This window comes from Aspergillus wentii, assembly GCF_001890725.1.
Source record: "Aspergillus wentii DTO 134E9 unplaced genomic scaffold ASPWEscaffold_2, whole genome shotgun sequence".
Lineage (NCBI taxonomy): Eukaryota > Fungi > Ascomycota > Eurotiomycetes > Eurotiales > Aspergillaceae > Aspergillus > Aspergillus wentii.
In genome coordinates, this window is record NW_024467833.1 from 219,582 (window position 1) to 241,197 (window position 21,616).

The 21,616-nt window shown below is 48.8% G+C and overlaps 7 protein-coding genes across 7 annotated transcripts; 4 read left to right on the top strand and 3 right to left on the bottom strand.

The window, feature by feature from the left end:
* Positions 1 to 270: 270 nt before the first annotated feature.
* ASPWEDRAFT_24090 (putative C2H2 finger domain protein) lies at positions 271 to 1,613 on the bottom strand (the record flags this gene model as incomplete). Its single annotated transcript, XM_040832567.1, has 2 exons — positions 271 to 378; positions 426 to 1,613. 2 exons carry the CDS (start codon positions 1,611 to 1,613, stop codon positions 271 to 273), a joined length of 1,296 nt encoding a protein of 431 aa, XP_040691802.1.
* Positions 1,614 to 4,134: 2,521 nt separating this feature from the next.
* ASPWEDRAFT_310357 (uncharacterized protein) lies at positions 4,135 to 5,542 on the bottom strand. Its single transcript, XM_040833495.1, has 2 exons — positions 4,586 to 5,542; positions 4,135 to 4,528 (listed from the first exon to the last, which is right to left on the bottom strand). The coding sequence occupies exons 1-2, from the start codon at positions 5,424 to 5,426 to the stop codon at positions 4,164 to 4,166; spliced, it is 1,206 nt and encodes a 401-aa protein (XP_040691803.1). The 5' UTR covers positions 5,427 to 5,542; the 3' UTR covers positions 4,135 to 4,163.
* On the top strand, positions 5,537 to 8,873 carry ASPWEDRAFT_310386 (uncharacterized protein). Its single transcript, XM_040833496.1, has 3 exons — positions 5,537 to 6,291; positions 6,337 to 8,289; positions 8,340 to 8,873. The coding sequence occupies exons 1-3, from the start codon at positions 5,647 to 5,649 to the stop codon at positions 8,823 to 8,825; spliced, it is 3,084 nt and encodes a 1,027-aa protein (XP_040691804.1). The 5' UTR covers positions 5,537 to 5,646; the 3' UTR covers positions 8,826 to 8,873.
* Positions 8,874 to 11,602: 2,729 nt separating this feature from the next.
* ASPWEDRAFT_48463 (5'-methylthioadenosine/S-adenosylhomocysteine nucleosidase family protein) lies at positions 11,603 to 14,000 on the bottom strand (the record flags this gene model as incomplete). Its single annotated transcript, XM_040837105.1, has 5 exons — positions 11,603 to 12,200; positions 12,261 to 12,285; positions 12,571 to 12,642; positions 12,700 to 13,574; positions 13,969 to 14,000. 5 exons carry the CDS (start codon positions 13,998 to 14,000, stop codon positions 11,603 to 11,605), a joined length of 1,602 nt encoding a protein of 533 aa, XP_040691805.1.
* Positions 14,001 to 14,499: 499 nt separating this feature from the next.
* ASPWEDRAFT_105503 (SDR family NAD(P)-dependent oxidoreductase) lies at positions 14,500 to 15,448 on the top strand (the record flags this gene model as incomplete). The annotated part of the gene is made up of 4 exons (XM_040827732.1): positions 14,500 to 14,786; positions 14,834 to 15,063; positions 15,109 to 15,210; positions 15,255 to 15,448. The coding sequence occupies 4 exons, from the start codon at positions 14,500 to 14,502 to the stop codon at positions 15,446 to 15,448; spliced, it is 813 nt and encodes a 270-aa protein (XP_040691806.1).
* Positions 15,449 to 15,762: 314 nt separating this feature from the next.
* On the top strand, positions 15,763 to 16,608 carry ASPWEDRAFT_168061 (histidine phosphatase family protein; the record flags this gene model as incomplete). The annotated part of the gene is made up of 3 exons (XM_040830247.1): positions 15,763 to 15,816; positions 15,865 to 16,212; positions 16,261 to 16,608. 3 exons carry the CDS (start codon positions 15,763 to 15,765, stop codon positions 16,606 to 16,608), a joined length of 750 nt encoding a protein of 249 aa, XP_040691807.1.
* Positions 16,609 to 17,909: 1,301 nt separating this feature from the next.
* On the top strand, positions 17,910 to 21,230 carry ASPWEDRAFT_104603 (uncharacterized protein; the record flags this gene model as incomplete). The annotated part of the gene is made up of 2 exons (XM_040827664.1): positions 17,910 to 20,904; positions 20,971 to 21,230. 2 exons carry the CDS (start codon positions 17,910 to 17,912, stop codon positions 21,228 to 21,230), a joined length of 3,255 nt encoding a protein of 1,084 aa, XP_040691808.1.
* Positions 21,231 to 21,616: the final 386 nt, after the last annotated feature.

Sequence of the window (21,616 nt, forward strand, 5' to 3'; positions counted from 1 at the left end):
GCCTCTACATATACACCGACAAAAACATCATATCCCAATGCACACAAAAACAGAACAAGTAAAGGAAACCGCTGAATCAACCTAGACCAAACCTAGCCCATACATGAAGTCAAAGCCAAAGTCAGAAAGCATACCATCCGCCCTCGATCGCCATGGTCCCGGTCCCGCAAGTCAAAAAGACCCAGCTTATAACGCCTACAGTGAATGCTCCCAAAGTAATAACACCCAATCAGTATCAGTTTACGTATTCAATGCTGTATTTGTCCGTTGCTAGGACTCTTTGGCTGCTCCCCCGCCTTCGTGTTTGATGCTGGGGGGATTTGAACTCGCGCCGTCGGATGAGGTTTCTTTGCCGCAGCCTTTGACGAGGATATGTCGCTGTACGAGTTAGCCATCGTAATTAGCAAGTAGGACAGTGTAGCTACCTTTAATGCATCCTTTCGCGAAAAACTCTTGTCGCAATGGGTGCACGGGAATGGTTTCACCGAGAGATGGATGCGTTTATGTCGCTTGAGATCGTGATTCCGGTTGAAGCTCTGCGGACACTGGTCGCATTTGAATGGGCGGTCGTTTGAGACCGCTGTCGCCCCATGGCCGGGTGGTTGGTGCGACCCGTACATCTGTTGCATACTGGCCGCGTATCCACTGTTGAATTCCCGTGGAATGCTGACCGGCGGCATGCCCGATAGATAAGACATGTGACTGTTTGGACTGTGGAGATTGGTTTTGACCGGCCCCGGCATCGCGGGTAGAGAATATGACGGCCACGGTTGTCGATATCCTAGCTGTGGTTGTGCTGTGGACGGATCTGCCGGACTTGTTGCTGGTGCCATTCGTCCGGTCGGGTGCATTCCTAGCCCGGATTGTCCGTATATATAGCCCGCCTGCTGCGGGTTCTGGATTTGCGGGGTACTCCCGTAAATCGGAGCCGAGTGGGATTTACCCGCGTAAGGATCGTTCGATGTAAGCTGATGGGAAGAGGTCGCGTTTGGCGGGGGCGCACCGTGGGCGCTCATCATGGCGTGCGCCATGGCTTGTTGATGCTGAATCGCCGGACCCGTGACGTTCGGTGAGGAAACGGAGAGAGATTGCTGGAAAGGAGGTAGTTGATGCATATCGTATGGTTGTGACATGGCTTCCGCCGAGGAGCCCGAAGTGGCTGGATTTCGAGTCAACTGGTTGAGTGAAGTGTGGTATGCTTCGCGCGGGGGATAAGATGCATTGGCCCCTGGTGTCCACGAGTGGCGGGCTGCGGTTCCTGATGGACCACCGTATGGACTCTGCCCCGGCCAGTACGCAGACGCATAAGACGAAGGCAGATCGGCAGCAGAAACCGCCGCAGCGGCCGCGGTGGTAGCCGTCGTGGGCGGCTTTGCTTGGACCGGACTGATGCTTTCACCCGGCTGCGTGGTGGCCGGAGGAGTGAGAAGATTGCCCACGCTGACGTTGGGCGGTGGATGGACGTTGGACTGGGAGAGGAACTTGGGCGTGACGCCGGAGCCGATTTGGAAGTTAGGGGGCGGCAGTTCAAAGGAGGGCAGCGTCGGGGCTGCAGGCCGGCGCGAGTTCAAGGGCTGCGGAGGGGAGGTCAGCGCATCCAGCGCCGTCCCCATTCCCGCCTGCGGAACAGCGAGGGCAGCCAGGTTGGCGACGGAGGGGTGAAAGAGGTGATTACCTGGTTCGATGGAGGAAGCAACAGCAGGAAAGGCGACGGTGTCGTCTGTCAGAGCCCAGTATCGACCGCCCGACAGACCTCCCGAAGGGTCTGGAGGATCCAGGAGGGGCGATCGGGATCGCGAGTGAAGCGATCAGGCGATGGGTTTGAAGAGGAGAATTCCACGAATTCGAGTTCTTGTGGGGATGAAAAGATCAACCCACGGTTGTTGATTATTTGGCTGAAGAGAGAGGGTTGAAGGTCATATCCTACCCCGCGATGGGCAAATCGATGAACGAGTGGGATCCAGCAAGAGGAAGAAGCAGAGGAAAAAGATGGATTATAAGTGGTGTCAGGAAGGCTGCATTGCCGATGAACGGACCGACACGCGATCAGAGACTCGAACCGAGATGAATCAGGTGGAGCCGCAAAGCTGGAGAAAGGAAAGGGGTGGAGATGGAAGAGGAGAAGATGAGAAATGAAGGAGAGGAGGAGAAATGGAGATAGAGCGAGGAGGGGGGAGATAAGAAGAAAAGACGAGCAGATGACAGAGTTCTGGCCAGAAGAGAAAGAGAGAAAGAAGCGAGAGAGAGCGCAGATAATAACAGACGAGTTCCCTGGACGCGATCACCGGCAACGTGGTTGACAGGGCTCTGGAATGGGTTATTATTAACTAGGTTAGCTGGGGCCCAGAGCGCACGGCTGGTTCCGACGATCGAGATGAAGTCCAACAGTCGTTAGGATTAGATAGAGAGGCCCTTCAATATTAAGTCAACGTTGAAGTCGGATCGTCAGTGGAGCAGCGATCGTCCAGGAGGCGCAGGGAAGGGCAATGGCAGTCCCTGTTTGGTGGAGCAGAGGCGATTAAGCTTAGCAGAACTGGCGATCCGTGGTGTTGAGATATTATTATTCTGGCGATGTTGGAGTGTCTGAGTTCTGAGTTCTGGATTGTGCGAAAAAGAAAACATACGAAAAGGGGCTCTCCTTGCGTCGGGGAAGTTGGATGACAGCTAAGGCAACTGTCTATTAATATTCGGACTCCACTATATTTAAGATATCCATCAACATACTGACAATACTAATAATATTAGACACTGGAAGAGTCGAATTACTCCGGAGAATCAGGTAATCTCTGTAAGTAGCCAATGCTCGCCAATTTTTCCCAGAAATACGAGAATTGGATCCAGACCAAGCGCGAATTCCCTGCCCGCCAATCACCGCCCGGCCTGCCAGGCTGCTGCATCGCTGCCATTCGTCCCTGTCCTCCGGTGGATCCCGGCTACTCTGGATTGGGTCACCCGCAGCAGCATCTGCAGCCTCGCTTGGTCGGAAGGCCAGTCAACCAACACTAGCAGAGCAAACAAAACGCGAAAGTTGGGTCAAAGAAATGGACAACCAACAGAGCGGCCAGAAACGACCCCTCTTTCATTCGCGCAACTCTGGTTCCTCCAAACTCTGTCTCACTGGTGGGTCGCTTATCGGCCAATCAGCCGCCGGTCCAATCGTCCTCGGTCGCTGGCACACTCGGGCCTCCCCTCGTCGCTGGGGCGGTGGGGCTGACAGATACCGTTCCACCAATGGGAGGGGGTTCTGTCTCGTTCTTTGTGGCAACACGGCACCAGTCTGTCGGGTGTGTCAAACTCACTTTTTCCCCTGGGGTCGCCTTGATCGATCGTGGCTTTGGAGTTTCAGAATCACTGTCAGTATAAAGTGAACAGTGACTGAGGATAGACATCGATATCGTGAAATATACAACTGTAGTCAAAGTGATCGGTCCATGCAAGGCGCCTGTCACCAAGGATCCGATGTGACAGCACACATGTCTTGCCTTTTTTTATTTTTATTTTTTATCTCCCTACACCTGCAAATTATCTATCTCGTCAGTAACTAACTCCAGACTAACAAAGAACACCAGAATATACCCTGTCTGTAGTAGCAAAAAAAGTACGATATCCGATCACGGGATACTGTCCTAAACTGAAACATACGATGAGTTGGCATTCAACTAAATTCCAACTAAACAAAACCCCCCTAAAAGTGTCCGCATCACGACTAATCCGCTATCAATCACACGACTATCAAACAGCCAAATCCTTCGACGGGGCTGGACTCATTCCTCGTCAAAACATGCATACATGAATCAAATAACTCTGTCAAACATGGTAAAGGACTGTTCCAGACCTTTTCCTCCAGCATATCCCGCATTCCGGGGGGATTAAAGTCAGAGCATACATGAACCATTCCGTGGTTCTGCATTTCCCTCCTTCACGGCACATTTCGACTCGGAAAACGCCACCTCGCTCTGACCATCGCGCCAGCCAAATTATCGTCGAGGCTTCTTTGTGTAATGTGTCATTGTTTATGCTTATTTTGAATATGCTTGCTGTGTCACTATGGCTGAGTCTGATGTCTTTTACTCATGTCAATACTCAGTCACATGTTAATAAATAATAGGAATGCACTTGAAAATCGCATTATTAACTAGAATATGGATATCGTATGTTTACTGTCATATACTCTTTGGTCCGTTCCCTACTCCCGCAAGATCACCGTGTAATTTGCTCAGCCCCATGATCAACGAGGCTACCAAGGCTGCCAGAAATTGCGATACCTGCACCATCGCAGTATTCATCACTAGCTTCTCTTCTGCTTTCGTATTGGATGGAACAATTGAATGAGGCGGGATTGATGGTTCATTTTGATCCTCAGTACTTTGGTCGACCCTTTTCGAGTCAGGTTGTGATGGTGTAATTTCGGTCTTTTGTCCTGTAAGCTGCTGTGCTAGAGCTAGCAAAGCTTCATTTGGCCGGAATTGGTTGTTTGTTGACTGCATCTCTTCTTTGACCGGCTCCATTGGCCTTGGGTCCGAGACCTCTATTCATGCTTAATACACATCCCATACCAGGTACCTTAATAGCGTATACAACTTACCAGGAACAGGATACAGATTCGCCTCTGTCATAGCTTGATTCAATGCTTTTGCCGTTTGTTCCAAGAATGGGTCTTTATTGCTCATCACCGGCTCAATCTTTGCTCTCGTACATGCCTTGCGACCAGGCGGCGGACATAGCAGATGCTGCTTGAAACGATGATGCCACCGCTGTAATTTGGCCTTGATCTCCAGATCAATATAGAACGGCTCATCGTCGTGATGAAACGCAAGCGCCGTGTGAATAACTGAATTATGCACTGCCTGTCGCTCTAATTCGTTCTCTTCGAGATGCCACACGAGCTGGCGATACTGTCTCCCCCTGTTGGCTGCAGATTGATCACTGACGAAGCGCGATCCTGTAAATTTCCATCTCGAGGCGAATGTTGCTTCGGATGTTCGTGAGCCTCCAATTCCTTCTACTGTCGCATTCCCAGCCCCGATCTTGGGAGTCGCCTCGAAGGTGTTGGTGACATGGCGCTCCTTCTTCTCTCCACTGAGGATTTGGGGGCCGAAGAATTCAGTCACTTCCATATCACTGAACCGATAACGAGTGAGTTGGTGGAATGTCATGGTGATGGTTGCGTTGGCCAGTTTGCAGTCACTCGGTTGTTGGAAGGTTAGATCCAGATACATCAGTCCAGAGTCTTTCCCATCCAGTTCTCCCCATTTTGTTCGTGATAGGAGAAAGCTGCAATCGACGCGCACTTTGCGTAGCTGGTATTCGCACAGACTGGCGCTTGACTGTCTCTGGCAGACCTCGACATAGCGGAATGGCTGTGACCCAGTAGGAGAGGAATTTCTTGAATCTTTAGATTGTTTGAGAATACTAGGTCGAGGCATTTTTGCCAGAGTTGAATGTCGAGAAAAAAGGATCGCAACACGAGGCTGAGGCTGGTGTTTATGGACGGCGCTATCCAGATGTACAGCCTCAAAGGTCTTGGCGGCGCTTCGTGGCGGCGCAACTTGGGCAACTCAGCGTCGTCGATCGTCGGAGCTGAAAGATAAAACAGGCTGTATCCTCATCAGTATTCACATCATCATCATCGCTATAATTACCATCATGGTGTTCAATATCACAATAGACCCGACAGACCAGGATGACAGATCGGACGACTCGTCGAGTGTTCAAGCCAGTCCATCATCCTCAAAACCACTGCCTGGACCGAGGAGGAGGTCAGTGTCAAGGACACGAGAGACCTCCCCATATCCCCCAAGGCAGAGTTATTCACGATATAACGACAGCACCGAGCGATTTTGGCCGCCCGTTGACACTTCAACATCTGGATGGGACATCCGATCCAGCGACAAGGATGTCACTGTCCACCTTGATCTGGAAGCAGGTCTAGACGTCACGGGCGATCTTGAACGCCTTTCCGAACTCAACAGACTTGGTCGATTCAGTGAGGGAATCAAGCTATTCCATGAACGACTTGCGCCTCATCTCGATTTCTTTCCGGTCGTTGCTGAATATGCCGATCTCCTGCTTGAACAAGGAGATTTTGGTGCGCTTATCAAACTGGCTGATGAGGAGTCAGTGCCATTTCAAGAGAAGTTCGATAGTGACCAGGTTCTACTTCTAAAACTGCTGGTATCACTGGCTGGAATGCATACAAAAGGAGCATTGCTGCCAGCACTAGAAAGAGCAGAAGAAGTGGTGAAATACTTTGGGAAAAGCCTGAACTTGATGGTGCTTAGTGGCGTACAGGTAAGCGCCCACAATGATACACTGACGCTATACTAACATGGATAGATCCAATTAATGGACGCATATCTCCGCATCATCGTCTACGTCGCCCAGCACTCAACATACCTCGAAAGCAAACGCTTCCAACCATTATGGAAATTTGAAATCCCAGAGACCAAAATAACAGAAAGACGACGATCGCTTTATTCAGAATCCTATTCCGACGAGAGCGAGAATGACGTGTATGTACGTAGGCACGCGCCAAGGCCTCGCACAACACGATCAGCAGTCCGAAATCCATCCTACAGATCTGAAGACGAATACTTACCCCGTCCACGACACAAAAGGCACCGGAGCCCTCAAAGTCCCGTGTTCATGGACTACGACGAGTGGACACATTTACCGTACCCCGACGAGCCAAAAGCATCCCAGCCTGAAGCAAAGCCGCCAAAAACGGATCGCAACTATCCCCAGCTTGGAGAATGGTATCGTCTTCTGGCCGAGGACGGCTTTTTCTGGGACTCGCATCGCTTGCTGTGCTGTGTGCTGCCTTTGCTCGGGGATGCACAAGGGCGATATAAGCCTGATGGCAGTTTCGAGGATTTTTTCAGTCTTGATGAGATAGATACAGCGCCTGACGTACTCTCTCTGTCGAGTTATGGATCAGTCGAGGATGAACAGAAACTGATTGCGGAGTTTGCCAACTGCTCTTTACTTTCGGAGTTCTTCAATGGCCGGAATCAGACAGAGTCGATAGCAAAGATCCAGCGCAAGTTCGCGGAGCGGACAAAGTCGCTTGCGGCCAGTATTGTCTCCTCACATCCCCATCTGATTAACTCTCGACCGTATCTGGACTGGATATTATCAGAGAGTACAAAGGCTTCCCCCCGTCCAGATGCTACATTACTATCCCACGACGTGGTAACTCGATGGAAAGCGTCAAAGCAAGCTAGCACTGAGCAGCGTGTCCGAGGAAGAAACATGGATTCAAAAAACACAGTTGATAAGGCCATCAGTATTGTCAAAGACAGCGCCTTGAAACTCGGCGACTATCGACTTCAGACATCGCTTTTACAAACACTACATCGTCAACACCAAGACTTTGACGCCAATATCCAGACCATACGAGAACTCACACACCTACAACAAGATACCATGGCAGACATCCCCGGCTACATACAATCAGTACTCGAAGAATACATGCTAATCGAATACTTCCAACCCCCGAATCTCCAATCCCTCCGAAAAGACCTCTACAACCGACTCAGTGAATTCGATAAAACCTTCCCCTACGGACCCAGCCTTAACCCAGAAACCAGAAAACAGCTGAAAATCACCCTTTTCGACAACGCGCTCGTAAAATGGATGGAGCTGAGCGCCCAGGATTCACTACTGAGAAGTATGAACCGGGACATCGAGGCAGAGCTGATCAAGACCCAATTCCCCGACGTTGAACGACATATTCCATCATTCTTTGCGATTAACATGGGAATCGAGGCCCGGTGTACGGGATGCCATTACTGCGGGACGAATAAAGAGGGGGTGCCTAACTCGGATGTCTTTTATCATTCAATTCCTCCATCCTTGTTGCCGTTGTGGTCTGATGATAATCCTCGTCTTTCCGTGCAGCCAGATGCATCTACGGTACCGGCTGCTTCTACTGGCCCAAAGCGCGGTTCCAATCGAGTCCCGTTAGGGATTCAATCGCGCTCGCAAGCTGACCAGACAAAAGATGAAGACGTTCTCAACATAGAAGAAATGATAAAAAGTCGCCAGGGCGAACGGAGAACTAGAGACGTCGGAAAGCCCGTCCAACGATCAGACACTCGACATATTATCAAGTACGACCGGAGGAGCCGCCCCTATGACAGAGTATCTTTTAACGAAGATGCAAAATCCGAGGATGGAGAAGAAAAACAGACAGAAACGACGACAAGCAACAGCGACGCCCCGATTATATTGAACGATACAACCGGAAGGAAATTCTCGTTTCCTTATAGAAAGTGCCGGACTTGGAAGGTCAGTATATCTGGAGATAATATAGAAAGGTTGCGCTAATATAATTCTAGGGAATGGAAAAACTCATGCAAGATGCTTTCGAAGGAGACGAGACTCTGTCACCACAAATCGTCAACGGGAATTATGAAATCCTTGATTCGGATGGCAGTATCATTCTCCCCTTCGTATGGAAATCAATTATCAAACCAGGCTCCGTGGTCACACTGCACCCAAAGGCAGCAGGGAAAGAAGAACTGCCACAACCTGCGCTCAGCGATGGAGAGAGAAATAGAAATGAGTCCAAAGACATACCGGATATTGAATCACCGGATCATGGACAAAAAAATGGGGACATCGAGATAGATAAGGACCTCCAGTCGACTGATGTGTCTGCTATTAGTGCCCAGGGTCTATGGGACACTTTTCCAGCACATTCGGGTGGCGAGAAGGATGAGACGAACGAGAACACAAAACAGAATGGTGATGGTGCATTGAAATCGCTGCAACCTGTGGCTGAAGAAGCATCGCCTTCGGTTTCCGAGGGTAAAGCAGAGTAGAGCCGTGCATTCTTGTATACCAGAGCTATTATAGATATCTGAAAGCAAACCATTGCTTAAATTGTACATACATATAAGTTTTAACTTCACCATACTCAGCTCTCAGGCCGAGAATCATCAATTCTTTTAACGACTTTATGGTATTCTATCAAAGCCTTGTGGTGCAACAGCTTGACCACTCCTTCGTGCCCCATCTTCTTCGCCAAAGACATTGCTGTATCATCACCGACCTGGTGGTTTATATCTATCTCTTCTCTGTCGAGTAGCAGTTTGACCACTGCCTCATGCCCGTTCCGTGCTGCGATCGAAAGTGGTGTATGTCTTTTACCGAAGGTAGAATTTAGATCAATGTCCTTTCGTTTAAGAAGCAGCTCTACTACCTCTTCATGCCCACTCTCCGCAGCGAGAGGCAGCGAGTGATATCTCTGATCAAACCCAGGATTGTGAATAATACCATCCTTTTCAAGCAGTAACCTCACCACTCCTGCATGCCCTTTCCATGCTGCAAGTGATAGGGGCGAAAATCCTTGGCCAAACCTGGGATTAAGATCAATGCCTTCTTTTTCAATCAATAGTTTTACTACGCCTTCGTGACCATTCAGTGCTGCAAAGGATAAAGGATGGTGTAGTCTACCAGATCCAGGATTGATATCAACATCCGGTCTTCCAAGCAGTATCTTAACAACCCCCTCATGTCCATATTCGGCTGCGACTGATAATGGCGTGTGTGCCTCATGATCGATACTCGGGTTGAGATCAATATCCCCTCCGTCAAGCAGTAGCTGCACCATTTCCTCATCCCCATTTTGTGCTGCAAGGGACAATGGTGTGTGCCCAGTTGAGATTGATATCTGGCTTAAGTTGACATCTTGCCTTTCCAGTAGCAGCTTTACCACTCCCAGGTGCCTGTTCTCTACTGCGACATGCAATGGTGTATCTAATCCGAAGAGAGATTGAGTATTTGAGTCAATATCTCCTCTTGCTAGAAGTAGCTTAACCACCCCTTCGTGGCCATTTTTGGCGGCGGTATGCAATGATTTCTCTCCAGCTTCCTTTGAAAGGCCAGGCCCAGGCTTAATCTGCGAGAGGAGAAATTTTATTGCTGTCTCATTACCAGTTCCAGCTGCCAGCTCCAGCAGACACCGCGATGTGGGATCTGTGGCGTTTATATCCACACCTAGACAAACCATCGCCTGTAATGCTGATGCATTCACCCTGAGTGGTGATGATGATCTCAGAAATGCAAACATTCCCTCCTTGACAAACCTCTCCAGTGTGGGACCATCCAGCCCTTTATGCGAAGCCAGGATACATGTTGCTGTCTGTTTGTGGATATTCCTCGCATTAATATCTGCGCCTAACTCAACCAGCACTTGCACCATTTGACCATCGTCATTCTCGGCTGCAATATGAAGCACTGTCCGCTTGGACTGATATCTCAGGTTTATATCAGCACCACCGCTAGCCAGTACTTTCACAGCAGATTGATGTCCCTCCTCCACTGCAATGGATAATGCTGTCCGTCCAAGATTATCTTTCATGTTGGTGTCAGCGCCGAGGCCCACCATGATTTGTACTTTATCTTCAAATCCTTTTCTAGCAGCGACGTGTAAAGCGGTTTCCCCATTTCTGTCCTTTCCTGCGAGGGGAATTTTGCTTGTGCACAATAGTTGTACAATTTCGGAAAAACCAAGTTCTGCAATATGGTGCAGGGCTGTTCGACCGTTGATATCTTTTTGCCGAGGGTCACAGACTCGGAGTAGTCGCTGAACAATTTTCAAATCCCCCATTCTTGATGCAAAATGCAGTGGTGGGAGGTTATCGTTGTGATATATCGGCACATTGAAGATATCGGATCGGGGCTTCGGGTTTTGTAGGCTGAGTAGGAGGTCAAGGAGAGCGTAATGGCGATAGGCTATGGCCCATCCGAGTAGTCCACAGAAGTGGGAATTAAGTGATTCTCCAAGTGGCTCCCACGGATGGATTTTCCAGGACAGATTTGGCTCAAGCGCGAGGGTTTGGAATTCATTCCAATATTCGGAGTCGCTGGTCAACTCACTTGTCAGAGGCGCCCATTGATCTCTCGCGAAGTTGAAAAAAGACGGCGTCTCCCTTGTCGTACTGGCTCTAGATAGCATTGGGGGCCACGAGATCTGCAATGGCTCAGGTTTGGATAAGAATGGGATGGTCCAGCTCAACTTTCGCATAACTGGTGCCATGTCGACTTTGCGGGAATTCGCGTTTGATGCCTCGGCTGCACGGCTATAGGTTGAAGAGGATAGATGATGAATGCAAAGCTCGCCTAGGTCGAGCCTTGATTTATTCATCTCGAATCTTGCAGAAAGAATCCAGTCATCGTTTTTCTGGCTTTCCAGAAACTGACGTACAGAGTAATGAACGAGGAAAATTTGGTCGTATATATCACGGGTTACAAGATTAGAGCAGGATTTCAATAGCTCCCGTGCTGGAACGATATTTCCCCAATCAATGCAGCCAGTGGAGGTGTCAATTGCAAATGCCTGTTCGAGATCAGTGGCTTTGAAGGGCCTAGTTGCAACACATACCCAAGGAAGAATCTTCCGGGTAAAAGGACGATATTTCTTATCTATTCTGGCCAAACAGCGGTTATAGGTCTCTGCTAAATCCTTCGGCAAATTGGCCAGAGCATTCCGAATGTCGGTATCTGTAAAGCACTCTTCCCATAGCGCCTCTAGTTGTAGATTAACCCAGAGAATCCTTCGATGGTTAGCAACGTCGACCAAGAGTGTGTTGGTGGATTATACTGACATGCGTTCGGCATTCCCGTTAAGTTTGCTTTTGACATCTTGTAGCAGACTTTGGTCCTTTGTGAGCTCTCGCTCCCACATCTTCTCTTCGATCTTCCACTCAATGAACCGGCGAATATCGCGCCTGGTGTCATTCTCTGACATTGTCATTTTGATGCAACCCGACACAAACTGGGCTACATCAAGATCCTCTCTCCCAGAAATTAGCACCTTTGTGCCATGCCTCAATGTCACTTCCCGGAATGTTTTCAGTGTTTCAATAACCTCTTTGGGATCACACTCATCAATGCCATCCGCAACGTATGTCGTTCTGGGTAGTAGCTCACAAAAAGGAAAGAAAATCTCATCGATGATCTCCCGGGTTGTGGGTGGGTTTCTTTTCGGGCAGCAGAGCTGTTTTATAGAATCCCGTACTCGAGGAGGGCATGGCTTCTTCATGCTGTCAAGATGGCCGAGCATTTGCTTGATGTAGCTCTCGAATAAATGACTTGCCTTTAGTCGATCTCTGTTTGAGTGGGTGTAGAAAAAGTGGGCTACCAATTCACCAGACTTTTTGGACTCTTGAATCATATAGTCAATAGCCGTACTCCTAGGCAATAAGATAGAATTAGTGTTTTGAAACAGCGAGGACTTCGTCGAGTGGGCATACGTGACCAGTGTTTTCCCACTTCCAACTGGGCTGGATTGTCAGTATATACTATCATTCATAGCTATCGACGATTTAAGATGCGTACTTTTACCCGTTAGCCATAGACATGGGTGGCCCTCCCCCCGAAACCACGATATAAACCGCTCGTTTTCTAAAATCCAGTATGTCGTGTGCGGACATCTCTTTCGTAAATAGTCCCGGCAAGTGCGATCTTGATCGTAGTCCGATAGACGGTCGAATATATTATAAGGCGAAAACTCTTTTCAATGTTAGAAAAATCAAGTCGCGAAACGTTAAGACTAGATCATACCTTTGTGGGTAATACTCCATTCCGGCCTGTTTGAGAGAGCGAGGAATCTTACAATATCGCTAGATGGGATATCTGATTTGATCAATTAGAAGACAGCATCCCATCCACTTCCTGATTCTGTCGACTTACTCGAATCGAGTACTTCTTTGGCCTTTTGACTGGCCCGAGTGATACTTATTGGGATCACAGAAAGAAGTTCTTTTGCATACGCCGCAGCGGTTGCCGCCGCATATTCCTGCCATTGCTTGCTTTTATGGGAATCGGCATAATCACAGATGCCTCGGATAACCAAGCAGGGAAAGCGATCCATCAGTCCTGCCGCTTCCATCTCGAAGCAAAGAATTCCGTATTTCCGTGCATAGCTATCTCGTGTTTGCCCATGTTTCATGACCTTGTTGCTAGACGCAATTAGGCCGTAATGAATGTGGGGGTCGTTTGAGACCCGAGGTTGACGCGATACCAGCCTGTCATGATCACAGCCGTCACAAGTCCTTGCTGATTCTGGGTGATCATAATGGGCCTCAAACAGACAATCGCTCTCCGGACCACGATGTGTAAATTGAGACATGGTCGGGTATTTCTCTACCATTTCTGCGAGTAAACTCGGTATCCGATTATGGCCCAGTTGATGCTCTGATCTTAAGTCTGAAATGGCCGTCGATAAAACTTGAGGTGGCTTATTCAGTGTCCCAGTATGTTCAAAAACCCCACTGACCACCTTCCCATGGTCGTATTGTATCACACCCCCGAACCGGGCGGTTGAATTGCTGACAACAACATCCCCCAGTCGAACATCTGCAGTTGTAGGAACCCCCCCTCCGATACCAACCATGAGGCCAAATCGAATCGAACTAAATGTGGATAGCATCTGTGTGGCAACTGTAGCTGCTGGCGTCGTTCCATAGTTACCAGATGGGAGGCATGCGATCACGACATTATGGCCCAAAATCCTGCCAAGGGCGTAGGTGTTTTGATCACTCGGTGGCTGCGACAACCTTGCGTGTCTTTAATCGAGCATTGCCTTAGCAGCAGTCATCTCAAGGGGAAGCGCAGAGATCCATCCTATCGTGTAGTCCTCGTGAGAGAGTGTGTTGGATGCGGACATGTTGACCAATCGGTTTTGTCGCAAACATAGGGAAGGCTCGCGTTATAAGGCTGCAACAGTCTCCAGTGTACATCCAAAGAGTAATATGATAAGCGAAATGATGTTGCTTATCTCGAAAATGGCCCAGTCTTCGAGCTCCTTGGGACTGTGGAGATACTCTTGCTAGGAGAGCTATCTTGAGACCACACTCATAGGAACCAGTTGTGATAAAGGCGGGGTTGAGAGGAGAAGCTGGACGAGGCTGACAACCAGTCGCCGCAATTCTTGTCCAGCAAAAGCAAACATTCTATGACCCTGTATGCCTATGGCGAATGAAAGACTCCATTTTGCCGCTGATTTAGGGATCAGCACAACTATCAAGCATGATAAAAAGTGGTGACAACTGCGCTGAAGCCAAGATGTTGACGTGGTTTGAATGAAGAGGGGGAAATCAGAAATTCAGCAGGCTGAGTATCGCACCTTCCTAAAACAGACGTAGCCTGCAGCTGCCTTCAGCCTTCAGCCTTCCCAAAAGGGCGACTGTTAACGCTGCTTTCGAAACAGAGATAAACGATGAGGAAGAAAATCGTCGAGATGGAAATATTAAGCATCAAAAATGCGGATGATCGCCATGTGCCACACTGGGACTCGGCCAAGTTTCCCCGACACGATCAGCAGCAGACGACAGATACGGTAATTCTGTAGCCCATCTGTCTATTGTGAGGGGTAACCAAGCATTCCTCTCTGTATCATTATTTAAGGACTTAATCTTCTAATTCCTCTTCGGTATTCCCCGCAACTGTGTTGCATGTTCCTGACTGAAAGCATTCATTGATACACACAATATGGCAGGATTCCGTCGTCTTCAAAACAAAGTCGCTATTGTGACAGGTTCTTCCTCGGGACTGGGAAGAGCCATTTCTCTACGCTACGCTCGTGAAGGAGCAAAGGTAGTCTGTGCAGATCTATCTCCTTCACCCCGTCTCGTCGTCCCCGGGGAGTCAGAGCCAACTCATGAAGTTATTCTCAGCTCCCAAGGAAAATCAATCTTCGTACCAGCGGATGTGGGCGAAGCAAAACAGATGAAAGAGCTGGTCCAGAAGACAGTGGCACAATTTGGGCGGCTTGACATGTAACCATTCCTGCCCTGTTTATATATGGAACCTGTTAACAAGATAGAATGGTCAACAATGCCGGCATCGGTTCCGAAGCCAAAACACCAGCCCCGTGCCATTTGACTGAGGAATCCATGTGGGATGATGTGATGCGCGTCAATGCAAAGTCGGTCTTTCTAGGTTGTAAATATGCCACAGGGCAGATGCTGCAGCAAGACCCGCATCCTTCTGGAGATCGTGGGTGGATTATCAACACTTCGTCAATTATGGGCATTATTGCCGGTCAGGATGCTCGTACGTACTCGATGAACCCCAACTTCTATATTCTAACATGTATAGCGGCCTATTGTGCATCGAAAGGAGCGGTAAGCAATCTAACCAGACAGGTTGCGTTGGACTATGCTTCCCATCGAATCCATGTCAATGCTCTTTGTCCAGGCTGTACGTATTCCAACTTGTACTATACTACGAAGCTAACAATATAGATACCCAAACTGCCATCTTCAAAGACACCACCACGCACATGACTCCTTTGGATGTTATCCAACGTCGCCATCCATTCAACGGACCTGGATATCCAGATGATATTGCCCGAATGGCTGTCGTGCTGGCAAGCGATGATGCCAACTGGATGACGGGCGTTTGCCTTCCTGTTGATGGCGGATATACTGCTCGTTAGTTACAAGAAAGACGCTATACAGATAGCCTGAATCTTAAATATGATTATATGTTCTCCGACATATCTATTTCGCCTACATACACATCTAGACAGTCTTTGCCGACAACCTCTCATGTTGCACCAATGTCCCACGTGGCAGGGGAATGTTCTCAAATCCTGCTCAACCTGCAGAATGAATTTAACATGCATATTTACAGATCCACTTCAACATGGCGGTATAGCCAAGTCGGTCACGTGTGAATATATATTTTGACATTCCATCTTCAATCTCACGATCCCTTCTTTTTTTCGATCCATACCGCTGCATAAATACAATGCCCCCAAGAATCCACATCATCCGCCACGCCCAGGGCGAACACAACATCAACGTACACCACCTATCCCACCCCATATCATGAATCCAACTAATTATTCAGGACGCACATCATCTCCGTGATCCCCTTCTCACTGCAATCGGCAAGCACCAATGCCAGGACCTCGCAGAGACATTCCCCTTCCACAATGATATCTCCATCATCCTTGCCTCGCCTCTGAAGCGAACGATACAAACAGCCGCTTATGTGTTTTCGTCCACATTGGAGAAACGCCAAATCCCACTTCTCTTAGCACCTATGGCTCAGGAGATAAGCCATTTACCGTGCGATCTGGGATATGAGCGTGAGATTGTTCTAGAGGAGGGACCGAAGTTGGTCACCCAAGCGGCACCGGGGTATGATGTTGCAAAGTTGGATATGAGTTTGGTGGGTGATGATTGGAATGCAAAGGTATATCCATCTTCCTATATTGATGTAATCAATACTGAACTGTAGTAGAAAGGAATCTACGCAGCCACAGTCTCAGCCGTCCGCCAACGCGCATTCCAACTCAGAGCATGGCTCTATCAGCGTCCGGAAAAACACGTCGCGTTGGTTTCTCATGGTGGATTCTTACACTACCTCATAGAAGACTGGTCATCGTATGACATATCCCGCGGGACGGGATTTTCAAACTGCGAATGGCGACAGTATGAGTTTACTCGTGATTCGAATGGACGTGAAGCGCATCTGACAGAGAGTGGGAGTACGCGTGAGAAACAGGATATGCCAGCTGGTGTAGATGCGCATATTATCCATGAGATAGAGGGGGTAGAGAAGGTGCGGTGTGTTGGGCTGGTTGTTTGATGTTTGGGTAGGAATGCATGCATTTGTGGGGTTTGGTCTGGTTTAATATTACCTAATACATCTCGTTCTGGAGTTCAGTATTTTTTTTAAAGAACCAGATAGATTGTTGCGGTCTGGTGAAAGCAAGGATTTGGAGCAAGTGACTGATTTGTGCAGACCAAGATAGCAGTGGTGATACAGGCCGAGATGACGTGGCATACCTTCCAAGCAAGGAGTCTTCTTCTACTAGATAGAAATGTTGGAAATGATCTTTAAGCAATTGAGTTTACGGTCCGCAGGTGTACCTGATCTTCTGAAGATCATATTTAGCATGAGTTCGAAAGGACGTTGTCTGAGTCCTGCCTGAGGCATTCATATCGGTTCACTCTCCTCGATGTTCATACCCCAGTCGACCTCAAGCGGGGATTCGGGATCTGCAGACCATGGCAAAACGTGTTTAGTTTATTGCTACTTAGAGCCAGGTAGGTAGTCATCTATATGGATGAAATATCCGTTGTGCCATGTTGCAGGCCTGATCCTCGATCATCTGCCCTATGAGAAGCAGACTTAGCACAATTGTATTTTACATGTTCGTTCATCCAGTCTGCTCTGATGTTCTCAGCTACCAAATTACTTTGTCAAAACTTGTAGCTTGTAGATAATAGCTATACCGTCTACTTCGTGCCTTGAAATTTCGAATCAAACGGACCCAAAGTGATTGAAAAAGTTGCATGGAGGCCAGAGATCGAGAGGTTCACGCTGGGGAAATGAAGCAGACTGTCACCATAAAGCAGATATTGAGAATATGAAGTTCTAATCGCCAGTAGTCGATATAATGTTACTTCAAAGCAAATGACTCCGCTGTGGCCGTGTTGGATCTCGGACAGCTGCAGTTCCGCAAATTGGGGTATTTAGCATAAACGAGGATAACATCTTATACAGAGATGTAAATGAACCCATAATCAGCCAACTTTAATATGGTGTGAAATCCACAGGTGGGTCGATTCCTTCATGATTTCGACGGGATTGGGCTGTTGTGGCTGAGCCTCAGGTCGAAATGCGATTAAACCTTGTCATCTCACCAGAACTAAACTCCACAGAGTAAATCATTAACTGTATGAGGTGCCCGATTATGAGGTCAGTATAGTGTCGTTCATCTAGTCCTTCGGGGTTGTATATGGTGACTCATGCACCGCCGTTGCCTGGGAGTTCCTTCCAAGGAGAGCAGAGTCATAGAAGTTGCCTTCTATAAAGCACCACTCCCATGCTTCATTGAATCCTACCTCCACACTCATCTCGGCGTTCAATCATCGTTTGACCAAATGGAAGAATACGATCTCCTCATCATTGCCGACGCGACGGCGTCGATGATGAGCTATCTTGAGTCACTCAACACTTCCCTTCCTCAAATCATATCCATTTCCGCACTCACGGGTTGCTTTTCGCGAATAGGCCTTCTGGGATATCGCGACTACAGTGATGAGAGCCTCCTAGAGTGGTCAGGGTGGCTGAATCAAAATCAACACAACCCATCTCAACAACAGCCTGACCTTGTCGCCAACGCTCGGGGACTCAAGCCTTACGGGGGCGGTGATTACCCAGAGGCTGTCAAGACTGCTTTGGCGAAAGCGTGTGAGGTGATGCGATCGGATGCGAAGACTGTGATTCTGCTGTATACCGATGCGCCTCCGCACACGAAGATATCCTCTGGCTGGAACGCATTTAGAGAAAAAATCGAGCTTTTGGAATCGGATTCGTATGGAGGTTTCGGGCCAGCTTTTGCCGACTGGGTTTCTGCATCCCATGCTCTGCGCAGCGGAGAGAAACAGGCACAAGTCTTCACGATTCTCGAGTCCAGTATGTCGAAAAAGTATGCTGCGTACTACAATTTTCTTTCTGCTTTGACGGGCGGGTCCTGTCTCTCTCTTCACAATTCGTGCCCTGAAGCCATATCCAAAGTGACAGTCGATCTTCTGTTGGCGTGGATGGGTGTCGAGAAAGCTCCTGTCCTCGGGGACAAGAAAGTACAAGCGCTGCCTACGGAGTTATCGCGCTACATCTCAGGTCACGGAATCAAGCAAGTCAGGGATGAGCGTGACCAAACAGGCAGACGGTTCTTCCCAGGCAATGAGTCGGTGGCTTGCGTGAACAATATAACCAGGACTGAGATGACGGCCGATATCATGAAAAAGCATCTGCCCAAGAAATCAACCCCCGTTCCCGACTTTGCGAAGCGCTGGTATACCGACGCCGAATACAAGGAGACTGCGGTCACGCACCTTATGGACATGTTCCATCACGATGTTCGTGCTATAGCCCTCAATCCTGTGTTTGGCAGCCTCTGGAGAGCTGTGTGTAGTGATAGGAATTATCCTCGTCGCGATGAAATCGTGACCGCGTTTGACCAGCACATCGACAAAATAAGCGATTCGAAGGACAAAGCAGACATGAAAGCATGGCTGGAGGAATCCTACGAACATACTGCAGAGGTTCTTTCCATCATCGACAATGTCCCTGAAGCAGAACGATTCCCCTGTGTCTTCTTGGACCCAACACTCAACTTCTCGCAGTCCAATGCCGATTCGAACAATGATGAAAGTTCACTTTCAGAACTCACTCGAGCTGAGCTACTAGAAATTGGCCGGTCTTGCAATCCCTCCATTCTGCGACGACTTGGTCGCATTCTCACCCGACTTATTTTTGTTAATTCCGCGAACGAAATGCCACAGCATATTGCAATGGCAAGCTCAGCGCAGGTAACAAGGATTCCTTTGGCCCTGGCAGCAGAGAAGCACAACAGGCAATTTTGGAAGGTTCTTTTTCACACCATTGTGCCAGGGACAAGGTTATCATCTCGTCCTGCAGCTCTTGTCGCAGCTCTGAGCCTGCGACTTGGAATGACGCCTCTCGCTGATGCAGCAGAGCAAGAGATGCTCAGTTTCAAGGACAAATGGAATGACGTGGAGATACCTGAAAACTGGACAGTGGGCTGCCTGGCCCTCCTTCTGGATGCAAATGAGGCACATCGAAAGCAAAGGGGCCAGGATGTTGTAGCTGAGAAGCCAACTAGTCTTCTACGGTCCAGTGACAGCAAATTATTTGAACAGCTGATCGCCTTCAAAATGCTGGAGCTCAACCTTGACACTCCTCTGACTGCACGCATTCCATGGACCCCAAACAAGGCAATTTCCAACATAGGACCTCTGGTCACTTGTCGGTCCTGTCGATTTCCTCGCTCCGTCACCATAATGGGGAATAGTGGAAAGTGTGGAATTTGCCTTGCGACAGACCACGCCAGTTCCGAAGACAAAGAGAACCACAAGAGAGTGCGGGTTTCCCAGGACGTCACTACTGTTTCTGAAGCAACCTGGGTAGAGTGTTCTGATACGTCATGCAGAGCCCAGTATGTCCTCTACAATATCGATCGATTGAAAGTCCGGGCCAAGTGTCATTACTGTCGGACCCAAAGCCAGATTGCAGACGCCAAACAGAACAAGAATCTTGCGCCTGTCGTCGAATGCAAGCAGTGCTTCAACCGCATGATTTGGCCTAAAGCATACAGACCATCTTCCTTTGTTGAATCGGAGTTTGTCTGCCCCCCATGTGTGTCAGGCCGCGATCCTACCACCGAGATCGAAATGACAGCCAGGAAGATTTCTGCAGAGAACACACTGTCTTGGCTTATCCGGGATATCCAGAATCCGGATATTGCGCCATTCACAAACCGCTCGCTTTTCCAAACAGTTTCAACGATGGGGTCTGATAACTTTCTTTCTCGAATCAAGCTTTTTCCAGACTGTAAAACCCCACTGAGTCATAAGAGAAAGCCTATTTGCAATTCTGCTGAGTTGATATCAACGCTCCAAGAGGTAGTCGCAACACGCAGGACAACCCAGGTGGATTGCTCTTTGTGCTTCTCGAGGTTCCGGCCTGGTTCCCTCCATCCTGCTTGTGGACGGCGCGGTTGTCTCCAGAACATCTGCACCTCCTGCCTGGCAGGGTGGTACGGCCTCAATGCCCCAGGAAAAATCATCAACACGGCTGCCCTGGCGTGTCCCTTTTGCCGTCGATTACCCACCGCTCGTACACTATCCAAGTACGGGATGGGTATCCACGCAGTCAAGGATCTGGGCAATGCGGTACGCGACAAGGGGACGTGGATTTATGCCTGGTGTCAGGGATGTAGTACCGCTAAGCAGTACATGGAGCGCAGCTGTGCTCGTGGAACGCCTCCTGAAAACACGAACTGGACAGACGAGGAGTGTGTCGAAGAGCGCGAGAGGCTAGAGTTGGAGCGAGAGCTTCAGCGGTTAGAGCGTCAACGACAGGAGGCCGAGCAGAGAGTGGCAGAAACGCAGTTGGCGCGTGAGATTCAGCGGATAGAGGAAGCAACCCATCAATACAGAAAGAAAGTCGAAGCAGCAGAAGCGCGCAGACTGGAGAAGATAAAGCCATGTCCTCGATGTGGAACAATGACCGAGAAGACGATGGGATGTGGGCACATTCGATGTCCAGTGGAAAAGTGCGGCGTGGACTGGTGTTACTTTTGTGGGAAGCAATTCGGGCAAGCGAGGATTTACGAGCACATGCGATATGAGCACGGGGGGATTTTTGACGATGATGATGGCTTGATTGATGATTAGACTTGCTCAATAATTATTCTATTCTTACAATTAATGATACTAATCCCATTATTTGCTGGTCGACATGGTAGAATCATGCCGAATGATTCTCGGCACTCGGCTGTCGTTTATATAGCTTATAGCCGAAAAAAACAACATTGAGCAATAATCTCAACTAGAGAATAGAATATTGACTCATTTTTAATCAACAAACAAGCAATTAAATATCCGCAACTAATTAATCGCGGTGGAAGAGTGCAAGCCCGGTTGAATGCCGAAATGTCGCTCCGATGACGTCGACGCGGGGTCATCCGAAAACAACAAGAATCGCTTTTTCCCCTCATCTTTTCTTCTCCTGTCCAACTCCGCCAATCCCACTGCAAACACTCTCTCAATTGAGCTCGCTC

Excerpts from the sequence above, each read along its gene's own strand:
- ASPWEDRAFT_310357 (XM_040833495.1), bottom strand. The coding sequence starts at position 5,426 with ATGCCTCGACCTAGTATTCTCAAACAATCTAAAGATTCAAGAAATTCC. Across the intron at positions 4,529-4,585 it reads GAATCTGTATCCTGTTCCTG|AGGTCTCGGACCCAAGGCCA; the intron begins GTAAGTTGTATA and ends AAGCATGAATAG.
- ASPWEDRAFT_310386 (XM_040833496.1), top strand. The coding sequence starts at position 5,647 with ATGGTGTTCAATATCACAATAGACCCGACAGACCAGGATGACAGATCG. Across the intron at positions 6,292-6,336 it reads TGGTGCTTAGTGGCGTACAG|ATCCAATTAATGGACGCATA; the intron begins GTAAGCGCCCAC and ends TAACATGGATAG. Across the intron at positions 8,290-8,339 it reads GAAAGTGCCGGACTTGGAAG|GGAATGGAAAAACTCATGCA; the intron begins GTCAGTATATCT and ends ATATAATTCTAG.